At 38.0% G+C, this 12775-nt stretch overlaps 1 protein-coding gene across 12 annotated transcripts in view; it reads left to right on the forward strand.

The window, feature by feature from the left end:
* Positions 1–12775, forward strand: part of BPTF (bromodomain PHD finger transcription factor) — a 128428-nt gene that overhangs the window by 105993 nt on the left and 9660 nt on the right. For 8 of the 12 annotated variants that reach the window (XM_064495645.1, XM_064495650.1, XM_031468905.2 and 5 more), the window contains 6 exons: positions 1314–1396; positions 1687–1912; positions 6509–6831; positions 9602–9775; positions 10527–10719; positions 11632–11716. In XM_064495645.1, coding sequence (XP_064351715.1) covers positions 1314–1396; positions 1687–1912; positions 6509–6831; positions 9602–9775; positions 10527–10719; positions 11632–11716 — 1084 coding nt within the window. The remainder of the gene's footprint in view (positions 1–1313; positions 1397–1686; positions 1913–6508; positions 6832–9601; positions 9776–10526; positions 10720–11631; positions 11717–12775) is intronic. The other 4 variants (XM_064495648.1, XM_064495652.1, XM_064495654.1 and 1 more) reach the window with 1 other exon arrangement.

The following is a 12775-nucleotide window of genomic DNA, read 5'->3' on the forward strand; positions in this document are numbered from 1 at the left end:
GTTTAAGTATCATTGATACAAAATTGAAGGTTTAAGTTTTAAAGGCATCATAGCAATTTATTTGCAGTTGTCATTCCTTGGTTTGCATGTAGACTAAGCAAATTTTACAGACAGATTAAACTCATGTGTATTTCTAGGAGCACCTTTGTAAACAAGTTTTAAGTGCTTTTTACTGCATAGCTTAAATAAAAAGTGGCATCGTGCAGTAGTAGCATCTTAGGAAATAAGACAGTTTAGATGAGTAAGAATTATTCTCCTTAAAATGAAGTCTCACGTATGACAGTGTCCTGTGGTGTCACTGGAGGAAGTTTTCTTTGCATCTGCAGCGTTTACCACTCAGCACTGGTCAGGAGTTTGAGTGTGGATTTCAAGTGTTCCCAAGTCATGAGACCAGCATTCAGTTCCTGGGTCTCCCTTTCACGGTCCATGAAACTCACTCACCTCCCCTGAGCTATATCGTCATAAAAACTCTCTCTGTTTCCAGCCACGCAGGATTATTGTAATGATTAAATGAGGTCATGTATGTAGAAGCACTTTTTATATAAGCACTTTTTATGTTACGCTATTTTTTATTGAAACATATTTGATGTATACTGTTGTGTGAATTTAAGGTATATGACTTATTAATTTGATACATTTATGTATTGTCATATGATTGTCATTGTAGCGATAATTAACTCCTCTATCACATCACATAATTATCATTTCTTTTTAGTTGGAATAATTAATATCTAGTCTCTTAGCAAGTTTGATGATTATGATATGGTATTGTTAGAAGCATGTTTTAAACAGCAGAGGGATTTAAGAGGTATAATATTCTTATAAAATAGACATCACAGATAATATGTTAAAATGCAGTATTATCCAGCTTTTAGTACTGTGTGGTTCATGAACCGAGAATAATTACAACTGTCTTTACCCTAATCTTTGTAGAAGGCGGGGATTGGTAAAATGAATGCCTGGGAAGGAGAGCATAATGTTCACAAGATGGTCTTTGGAGAATGAGAGCTGGGTTAAAATCACAGCTGTATTTTTTAATCTCAAACAAGTTAGTAATTTCTTTATGTCTCAGTGTCCCTACCTTTCAGTGTTCTGGGCAATGAATGAGGTAATATCAGGCGGTTCCCTTAGCACAGTGCCCAGTACCTGGTGAGCACTTGGGCTGTACAGTAGCTCTAATTTTATTTGTATTGTGATATAAAATTCTTGCAGTTTCTTTGGAAAACCTCTACATGTGCTCCGATTTCTATTGTTGTATACCAACTTGTAGCCATTATAAAATTCGCACTTTTGGATTTTGTTCTGTCCTGAAGGTGGTGATGAAGCATAATGCTGTAATAGAACATTTAAAACAGAAAAAGACCATGACTCCAGCTGAAAGAGAAGAGAATCAGAGGTAGGGAGAAATGCTTATCACCCGGTTACACAGGATCTCGCTGTATCTCAGTTTCTTCTCATGCACAGTCACGGAAGTTCTGAATTTCTAAATTTTTTTGTCTTGATTGAAGTTTTATTAAGTGAGAACATTCAGTACTAATATAATAGGTGCTCATAACTGTTTTGAATCACTCTTTGAAGCTTTCCACTCACAGAAAGTTTTTATCAGCTGTAGACATAGAAAAATCATGTCTTAAGCCTTTCAGAATGAAACGCCCAGCATTACATAGGTTTTGTATTTCTCTCTAGAATGATTGTGTGTAACCAGGTGATGAAGTATATTTTGGATAAGATAGATAAAGAAGAAAAGCAGGCCGCAAAAAAACGGAAGCGAGAAGAGAGCGTGGAGCAGAAACGCAGCAAACAGAATGCTAGCAAGCTCTCTGCTTTGCTTTTCAAACACAAAGAGCAGCTTAAAGCCGAAATACTAAAAAAGAGAGCGTTGCTGGACAAAGACCTACAAATTGAAGTACAGGTAAGAAGGTGTTCCCTCTCCTCCTGTGTCCAGTGTGTAGCATCTCAATTTATTCTTTTTTTTCCCTTGAAATTTTGATTAAGTTTACAGTGTCAGCTTTTCTAGAATTTACATTTTTGTCTCTAGAGTGAAAAGCAGTGACATGTCTTTTGATACAAGACAGAGATTTTGTATCTGTAAGTACATTGTCATCGCTAAACTGGCCACTTGGAGAGGTTAGTCTCTTGATTAAAACATTTGAGGACCCTCTTGGCAGTAGCTCTTATTTTCTATGGCATAGTCTTGCCAGAAGTTAGCAGGAGCCAAGTTTCATGAGAAAAGTAGACAGAGAAACTGCAAAATGATGTTGAAAGAAAAATAAAGTGTGCCCATGAAGTAAGACCAGATTTCTTCCTTGACCTGTAACTGATCCTGCAGGCATGGCTAACCGTCTGCTTACTTAGGAATTGTGTTGAAATGTGAAAGAAGACATCTATTCATACATGTTTAAACAGCTTTTTAAAAAAGGTAGACTACCTAAAGCATCTCTAAAAGTGCCTTATGCATTTTAAGAAGGTGAGAAATATTTTTAAAAAGAGAACATTGATCATCCCACTAACAAACGTTGCACATAACTCAGAGACATGAGAGATCTTCCCACTAAAGTCAGAGACCAGAAAATAATGCCAAAAACCAACATTCTTACTTAGCATCTCTGGAACTTCTAGGTAATGTGTTAGGCCAGGAAAAGAAGAAAGAAGAGAAAATTTGTTATTGTGTATAATGTGATTATTACATCAAAACCCCAAAGGAAAATTATAAAAATTTAAGAGAGAATTCAGTAAGGTAGTTGCTACTAGATAAATCTTGAGATCACAGTCGTTATCAAAGTAAACGAAAATGAACGAGCCAGCTCATAATAGCAGCCGAGCACTACGTAAAACACCACCTCCCACCTTAGATGCATTTCAGATCATAAAAGAGACCACAGAAGCCACAGAAGAAAACAAGATGGTCATTTTTGTAATCTTGAAGTGGGGAAAACGACTTCTATGCATTACAAATCCCAAATGGCACAAAGGAAGAAGATAGGTTTGATTGCCATAAGCAGAAAAATTTTGTATAGAAAAAAAAAAACCGAAACAGAAACAACATTGAAAAACAGATGACAAACAGAAAAAAATTTATAGCATTTATAGTGGAATTAATGTTCCTAGAAAGTTCAAGAGCTCTGAGTCAATAAGAAAAGTTGAACACTAATTAACTAGGTGAGGGACATTGTTTCACGATGACATCCGGATATCCAGTCACTGTGTTGTACAGTTTAAATATCTTACAATTTTACTTATCAGTTGTACCTCAATAAAGCTGAAATAAAAAAAGAAAAATACTCTAGTAGAAGAATGTGTTAGACACATAAATAAGCAGATTTCAAATTTTAAAATGCTAAATACCAGTAAACATATAAAAAGATATTCAACTGACCTACTAGTGAAAGAAATGAAAACACTGTTTTTCTAGAGATAATTCCATATATTTCCGGAGAACATCAGTTTGTATCAAGACTGTAAAATGTGGAGACTCTTTGATCCATGATTCCGCTTCTAGAAATGCATCTAAGAGACAATTAGGCAAGACAGTCTGAGCAAGGACATAACGAATGTTAATGGTAACAAAGATTTGGAATCAACCTAAAGTTCACAAAGAAGAGATTGATAATCAGTGTTCTTAACAGGAGTACTTTGGGCCTTTTTGACAGCCCAGTTTTTTACACACTGTAGGAAGTTTAACAGCAGGTGCCAAATGTAGCATCCCCTTCATAGTAAGCACCAAAAACACGACCTTGTCCCCACATACGTTCTGAAACACTCTCTAGAGGTACCAGTATCACCCTCAGCTGAGAACCACTGGGTTAAATACATTTCGGAGTGTCCATGTCGTGGACTGCAGTTTTAACAAAATACTATAGGTTTGGTGCTTTTTTGTTTTTATTTCTTCGGGGAAATTCTCAGGGATAAATTATTGAGTGGGAAATGCAGGTTACAGAGTAGTATATATAATGTGATGCATCCATTCAATTCATTCAACACATATTTAGCATTTAAGGTGATTATCACGTATACTGTTCCCACTGCATACTATGCATAGAGCAGGGAAGTACTTGTTGTCTGTATCCCTTAGATAGAAATAAATAAATTGGACATGTACATTCAGATGTCTTTCAAAGCAGTTACCTTGGCCAACAAAAATAACCTGTGATCCCTCCCCCTCAAAGATAAGCATTTTAAAATAATCTTAGGGTGTATTTTGTATGTATTATTTTTAGTATATGTATTTTAAACAAAAGCAGAATCACACCAGAGACAACATATACTGAACATTTTTCTGCATTCAGTATACTGTGCAGCCATCTACAAATGTCATTCCCACTGCAGATATACTAGTGTACAGTTATCATGTGCTTTCTGATGGCGTATTACTTATCTAATGAGGAGGAAAAATTATACTTTGGGAAAGAAAATCTTCACATTATTTTAATGAGTAGAATTTTTGCTTAGATGATTTACTTTGAGGAACATTCGAATGTATATATACTAGCATATTTTTAAAATAATTTTTAATTATAAAGATTTAATTTTTTATTTTCAAGATATGATTGGTCCTTCGTATCTTCTTGTTCTTATATCATTTCGGCTTCTCTTTTTTTTTTAATAGACTTTATTTGTAAGAGCAGTTTTAAATTTACATAAAAATTATGCAGAAAGCAGAGTTGTCATATGTTCTTCCTCCTTCCGTGGCCCCCATCCTATTATTAATATAATATTAACTATTAATGTTAATAATGGTTTCCCCTGTTATTAAAATCTTGCACTAGTGTTGCACATTTGTACAATTCATAAGCCAACAATGATACATTACTATTAACTAACTGAAGTCCATAGCTGACATTAAGTTTTACTCTGTGTTGGGGCAGGTCTGTGCATTTAATAAGTGCGTGACGTCATGTAACCATGTTGCATAGAGAATACAGAATCATATCATTACAGAATCATGCAGAATAGGCTCACTACTCTACAAATGTCCTGTGTTCCACCTTTTCATCCCTCCTCCATCCCCCTCTGCTTGTCTTTTCAATTAAATAATTTCATGTTCATCTTTTAATAGAACTTAGACGTTCATTTAGCTCCTTGAATACCTTATACACATTGCAACGCTTTTGTCAAATTGTTCTATAAAACCTACACACTTAGAATAAATTCAGGCTCATTATTGATTTGTGTTGTTTTTTGTGTTGTTTTGTTTTTACAGTACATATTTTCATTTGGTTTTGCATTTGGTATTTAAGGGATAGGAGTTGTGATTCTGTTTCCTCCCTGAAGCCTCGCGCAGCACAGCCCACCCTTAACATGAGCCTGCTCTTGTCACCAGCCTCACATGAGGCCTGTTGCGTCCCTATCTCCCTGTAGAAGTGCCGCCACTTCCCAGTTGTGAGTCTGGAGCCCAGGAGGCCTGCAGCTGTTCACAGCGTTGTGTTTCTGTTGTGTAGAGACACTTACATCTTACTCAGACATGACTGTCTTTTCAGTTTTTTCTTTTTTATATTTTACTGTCCTTGGTATGTCCTTGAAGGGGCGGGTCAAACTGTATACCCACTATACTATTGACTCTTGATTTTCCTAAAATTCATCTCTTTATGTTACAAACACATTATATTATTTAGGAAAATGAAACTCAAGATTTACTTTCTTCCCTAGGAAAAAGTTCAGGCTTTGTTTTTAAGTAAAGAAGGGCTGGTGCATAGTCACACAGCTTGTCTTCTCATTTATGAGACTGTCCAGGCTCTAGATAGAGGAAAGAGATTTCATTAAACCAGGACCCGGTTTACTTGTTAGAATTTTCCTGCTGTTTTAAAGCTTGGTCATAGTGTGCCTTTTTCACACCAGTTTTGTTCATGGAAGCCAATCACCATGGTTTTTCTCTAGGGAAATAAAATTTGCTTTAATCATCATTTCTAAGAGTAAGTTACAGCACTGGGTAGCAGAGGTGTGTTTAAAACATTTCACATGGGAAAAAGTACGGATTTTAATTCATGGCAAGCTTTGTATTGAGAAAATAGCTCTCCCTAAAGTCTTAAATTCCAGACACAAAAGCCCAGCAAACAAGGCACATCTGTCTTGCTCTGCTTTGGGCTGGCCAGACCACGTCTGGAGTGTCGTGTTCAGTTGGTGTCCAGCCTCACTCTAAGGACACAGAGGAGATCGGCTGGAAGAAAGCAGCCAGCGGGTGAGGACCCTCGAGATCACGTCCTGAGCAACAACTAAACCAGCCGGGACAGGACACGGGCCCTCGGGAGGGGCCAGCCTTCCTAGATACTGGCTCATCTTTCTGCCAGACCTCCTTTGAAGATAGCCAGCAGCTTTCTAGTTGACGTATGATCTTCATTTTCTGTTTCCCATTGTTTCAGTTGGGTTTCAGCTCTTGTTCGGAGCTAGCACCACTCCCTCACCTGAGGCTGAGCTGTGGAGCTACCTGGACAAGGGTGGTAAGGAAACGTCCTCGGGCTAGATCATTACCTAAGTCGAATGACGGTCTTGTATTGTCTTTAACTGACAACAGGAAGAGCTCAGGAGGGACCTGAAGATTAAGAAGGAGAAAGACGTGGTGCAGGCCGCAGCAGCAGCTGCCACCCCGCCCGCGGCGCCCCCTGCACCTCCAGCCCCTCCGCCTTCGCCCCCGCCTCCGCCTCCCCCGCAGCACTCGGGCCCCCTGGCCATGGCCACGGCCACACTGCCTGTGGCCTCCCAGAAAAGGAAGCGAGAAGAGGACAGAGACTCAAGCTCCAAGTCCAAGAAGAAGAAAATGATCTCTACTACCTCAAAGGAAACCAAGAAGGACACAAAGCTTTACTGTATCTGTAAAACGCCTTACGATGAATCTAAGTGAGTAGATCTTTTTGAGCTCCAGTTCATTTTCTTAAAAGTTTAGTTAAGTTTCCAGTTTTGGAGAAAATGAGTATCTCAGTAGCAGTGTAAATCTAAGTAGTTCAAAGTAGAATGTTTCATCTGCGGTCTTGCGTCTGATATTCTTAACCCTGACACTAGAATAAAACTTTGTTATTTCACGTGTTCATGATTTGTTGTTTGTCCTTCATCATATTCTCTTCTGTCAAAAATAAGCTTTCTGTTGCTCCTTTGCTGTCTCCTCTCTTCTCTGGATTAACTCCATTGATGCTGTCTGGAGAAGGAGGTGTGTTATTATCGCTGCCCACAATTGAGACTAAAACCTTCATAACCCCATGGTTACATCAGATCCTAGAGACGACCTAGATGTGAATGAATGGTGTGAGCAGCCTTGAGTTGAGTGGTTTGGGGTTTTTACTGTTTAATTTTAAGCAATTCTGTGTTTTTTTGTACTGAAATACTATGACCAAACATTATTTTTGTCAAAAGTTCCCACTTTCTTCCTGGGGACAGAAATGTCTCTTCCACCCATTCCTCGAGTGTGACACTCGAAATTTTGATAAGCCTGGCACCTGGAAGCTGTTTTTGACAGTTGTGACTTGTACTTGGTGATACATACAAGATTTTAGAGACATTAATCCATAAACGTGATTATACGTTTTTTCTATCATTTACTGTCATTCAACTAGATAATTAGCTCCCATTTTCAACGTTCAAATGCAGGCCAACCTTTTAAAGCCAAAGTTAACCACAGTGTTAATTTTACAGTACCAAAAAGTTTATCTGATCATGCTAAAAATATGATCACTTAGAATTAGGAATGCTTAATGTCTACCATAAGTGGATGCCTGATCAATTTATAAAGTAAAACTTTCTCTTTAATGACGTCTGAGTTGTAACATTGAAATTGCTTTAGTGGTGCTATTTAAATTACAATCTGTTTGCAGGTGCTGCATCAGAACTTCCTGTTGGTAGATTTAGCTGTATGTTGAGTTAGGCATCTTCACTTTTCATTGTCTTACTTTATGGGAAATTAGACGCAATATAAAAGGTAGAACCCTGTTAACTAACTTTCCCCTTAGTCTAATGCAGTTGTGCCTCCCTTTAAGCAAATTATTCTAAATGATTTATAAAACAAAACAGACCGTGATTTACTTTCTTTCCAAAAAGATCTGCTTATGGAATTTATTTAAATAACCAGACTTCTTTGGCGTATTTAAAATATTCAGATCAGAGAAATTCACTTCACACAGAACTTTTTTGTAATACCTAAATTGCATAAAATGAGGCACACAGGTACATTTGCTCATTCTGTTGAGATTGCCTCATTATTTTGTGGATATTTCATACTTTTTGATTTGTCGTTTTTAACATTTCAGCATACCGCATTCATTCACTCCCTGTTCTAGTTGGGAAGGGTTAGCGTTTTCTAATCTCCTGTACCAAACGAGGCTGATTTGGGAATCTAGTGAGTGACTAAAACTTGAAACTCAGGTCCTGAGCTTACTTCCAGAACACACAGCCCACCACCTGGTGAAGGCAATGTCCAAAAACACCCTGAAGGCCTCCACCTGTGCCAGGGAAAATCATGCAGAATTCAAAAGAAAAAAGTGGCAGTAGATAACCCACACAACTGTCTGTCATTCCTTTATGTTCCTAAAGCAGGTTAGTTTGAAGCTTGAGAACTGTTTCCGTTCCTCTAGGTGAATCTGCCAAGAAATACCTCAGTGGAACCACTGGGGCTCGGCAAGGCCAGTGATTCTTGCTCTTTCTTGCCATGACTTTGACGGGGCGTTCCTACAGAACACCTGTCAGCACTTGTAGACACACTGTGTGTTTGCCATAGAGTTGCTTTTCATTTTGCCAGTTGAGATCTTACATTACAAAAGCCTTGAGGGTTAAGTCACTGACTGTGATTACCCGCAGTTGCACACTGGTGCAGCCCCATCCTGTAGAACTTCCTGTAGTTTTAGAGAACGATCCTCACCTCACTCTCCACACTCTCCCTGGCTTTGAACTGAAGTGGTTCCTCACCAGCTAATTAACCTGGCCACCCTCCACATTGTCACACACATCATATTAACTGAACAACTGGCCCATGTCATAATCTGTTACAATTAGATTAAATTCCAGTATTTATTTAGAAGGCTTGGTAGAAGCTGAATTACTACATATGCCTTTTTTAGTTTTCTTCTTCATGTCATATTTTGACCATTTATCTTCTCCACCTGGCTGGCCTGCATGTTCCTTGTAGTGTAACTTCTACTCGGTGTTTGCGCTTTGCTTTGTTTTCAAATTTAAATTGTGAGATACATTCTCAAACCTATCTAAGAAATAGCCCTGATTTTGAAATGGCTTCTGTGGCATAGGTTTGACAGATGTAAGTCTTTGATTCTTTGGCTTTGGTTTTTTTGTGCCTGTTACAGTTTTATACACATTCATTAAGAGGGAGACATTACCATCAGTGTGTTGTTTATTTTTTCAAATTCCAGTATGTTTTTAAAGACCCACATTTCACTAAACAGTGTATTTGTTGAAATTGATGTGAGTGACTTTATGTTTCCGCACTCGATACAGTGTCAGATGCTGTAGTTTGTCAGGGTTAGAACGGTTGGATTCAGGATGTTTAGCTGACTCATTGCAGAAAGTTATCCTGTAAGAACGTGAATCAGGACAGGGAAGACAGATTTACGTACCGTGCAGCTCAAAATGACAATTACATTGTCATTTTCATTGTGAATACTTTTAGGTTCTATATTGGCTGTGATCTTTGTACTAACTGGTATCATGGAGAATGTGTTGGCATCACAGAAAAGGAGGCTAAGAAAATGGATGTGTACATCTGTAATGATTGTAAACGGGCACAAGAGGGCAACAGTGAGGAATTGTACTGTATCTGCAGAACACCTTATGATGAGTCACAGTGAGTTCTGATAAGAGCATCATATTTAATAATTTAGGAAGCCAAATTGCTCTGACTGGTTATTTATTTATTTTAAAATAAAAAGCAAGATATTTCTCTGCATATATTATACACTTACATTACAAATTCCTTTTGAATTTTTTCTCTTCTTCCCTCTTTACCTCCCCTTCAAAATTTATGTTGCTTCATAGTGAATGTTTGAGATGCATTGGGGAAAATGTAGTTTAATGGTAGACTTGATTCTTCAATATGTAACATAGAAATTAATGAGATTAAAATAGCCTGACTTCTTTGGACTTTATCAGTGTTTTGAAATGGTGCTTTATTGCAGGTTAGAAAAACACTAATTTGGGTATAAGCTCTGAGACTCTGTTATTAGCTTTTAGGATTTCGAGCTCCCAGTTGGGTGGCCAATATCAGCTTCCCATTTGATACGGTATTGAAAGATTCTTGTCTTAATTTTGTTTTGAGCTTTAAAGTCAATTAAACGTTTTACATTTTTCTTCATATTAGTTCTCCAATTTTGACAGTGTTCTTAAACCTTTACTGCTTGTTCTTAACATCAGAAATACTAAATTAACACATTGGAATGTCAGTCTTCAAAAATATTAAAACAATTATAATACTAAAACTATTTTGTATCTCAGGGTTAGAATATTTTCAGATGCATGTTTTATTAATTTTTAAAGTAAATTGTAAGTAACGCGATCCCGTCTGTTTTGAACTCACATTTCCGTTTCGGATCTTGCAGATTTTATATTGGCTGTGATCGGTGTCAGAACTGGTACCACGGGCGCTGCGTTGGCATCTTGCAAAGTGAGGCAGAGCTCATTGACGAGTATGTCTGTCCACAGTGCCAGTCCACAGAGGATGCCATGACAGTGCTCACGCCGCTCACGGAGAAAGATTATGAGGGTTTGAAGAGGGTGCTGCGTTCTCTGCAGGTGAGGAATCACTCTGTATACAGCTTTTAAAGCTCGGCATTTAAATTCTTGGTTTGAACTTCCCAGTCTTTAGAGTACCCGGTTATTTACTGACTCCCAGCTCCTCCAGTGAAGAGCTCCGCATACTTCAGTCCTTCACGTGCCAATGTCACAAGGTTTACCACACGCTGGCTCAACGGTTGTGTATCTAATACTCACATTTAAAATGGCTCATTTTTTTAACCTAAATTTAATTTTTAAAGAAAACTTTCTCTCCACCATAGATTGAAAAGCGGTTTGATCAAATTCTAGTGACATACAAATGCTTGTCTAAGGCTTTGACCCAAAACCTTCCCTCCCTTAATAAAAAACAAAAGGAGATGGGGGTGGCTTATAAGATTAGCAAGTGTTAGAGGTGTATTCAAGATATGCGTGCTCTACTGATGGCACTTTCTCCTGTTGGAATCATAATCAGAAGAATAGAAAACTGAAAAGGGAGCAGTCGTCTCAATGTGTGCTTGAGTGTTATTTAACATCACATCTCTGCCATGTCATTCACCTTCAGGGGTATCCATTCCACACTAGGCACCCATCCCACCCCCGTTTAATAGATGTGATTGCATTGCCAACACACCCAGGTCGTCATGTGGGACCAGAGCGCAGATTTCTTAACTCCTAAGCTGGCGCTCCACCGTCCCCACTCCATGCCGAGGCCCCAGACCACTCTTTGAGAACTGTTATTACGGAATGTGCTCATCTGAGATAATCTGCGACTAGAGCAAAATCATCTAAGAATAAATAATTTCATTTCTCAAGTTTAAAGCTGACTTTTCAAGTTTAAGGCTTGATTGATGCAGAAACTCGAATGGGAAACTTGAGTGGAATTATTATTTCGACCTGACAATAGCGATGCCTTTTTTCTTTTCATTACAGGCCCATAAAATGGCCTGGCCTTTCCTTGAACCAGTGGATCCTAATGATGCACCAGATTATTACGGTGTGATTAAGGAGCCTATGGGTAAGTGCTTGAGTTGAGTATGGAGTTTTTTCAGAAGTCTCAGCAGATATTTCATTTATCATCCATACAATTGATATATCCTGAGGTCATGTTGATCAAGACTGGTGGGAGCATAAATTGGTATGCACTTATAGGATAAAATGTGAGTACGTATTAAAGTTCAAATGTGCGTACGTTTGGACCCAGCAATTTCATTTCTTAGTATTTAACATGTGCACAAGCATGTTGTTCATCACAGCAGCGTTTATCATTACAAAAATGCTGAAAATGAAACAAATAGCCATCAGTCGAGGAGTAGCTAAATCAAAGCGGTATTACAGAGCTGTGTAATGAATGAAGCCAGTGAATGGGTTGAGGTCATTTTGAGCCTCCCATTTTCCCTGTCACCTCTTTCTCATCCTTTCGTGAAGGAGAACAAAGGTAGAGCTCCAAGAGAATGCAGCCTTACTGCCCAGGAAAAAAACAGTTATAAATAACAACTACAGGTTGTATTAAGATAAATAGCTGCAGCTGCTTATATTAAAAATAGTTTATCTGCAAAAGAAATTATAAAAGTCAAAGCATAGATAAAGGTGCCCCAAGCTGCCAAAAGACAGGCTCTAGCTGATGGAAATACTCCAAGGGCCAACTACACATTTTTTCAGTGGGAATGGTTTTAGAGCATATTTGAAAGTTGCTAGGAGAGTGGACCTTAAACGTTCTCATCACCAGGGAAAAGAAGTTTGTAACTGTGTGTGGTGATGGATGTTAAATACACTTACTGTGGTGGTCATTTCTCAGCATATACATAGATCAGATCTATGTGTTGTGCACATAAAAGTAATACATCTCAAAACATAAAATTTTTTAAAGGAACTAAAGCTCAACGAGGGTTTTTTTTTTTTTCTTTAAAAAAAGGAAAGAAAAGGGTTGTGTTTGACAGCAGCTTCAAAGATGGGGAACCATGAAGAAGAGATAAATGAGGGCTTATCTTTGGGGAAAAAGCATTAATAAATAAGTAGTTGTTACTTCTATTCTCCTGATGTTGAAGATGGAAGAAATTAATCATTGTACGTATTT

This window comes from Camelus dromedarius, chromosome 16 (assembly GCF_036321535.1).
Source record: "Camelus dromedarius isolate mCamDro1 chromosome 16, mCamDro1.pat, whole genome shotgun sequence".
Lineage (NCBI taxonomy): Eukaryota > Metazoa > Chordata > Mammalia > Artiodactyla > Camelidae > Camelus > Camelus dromedarius.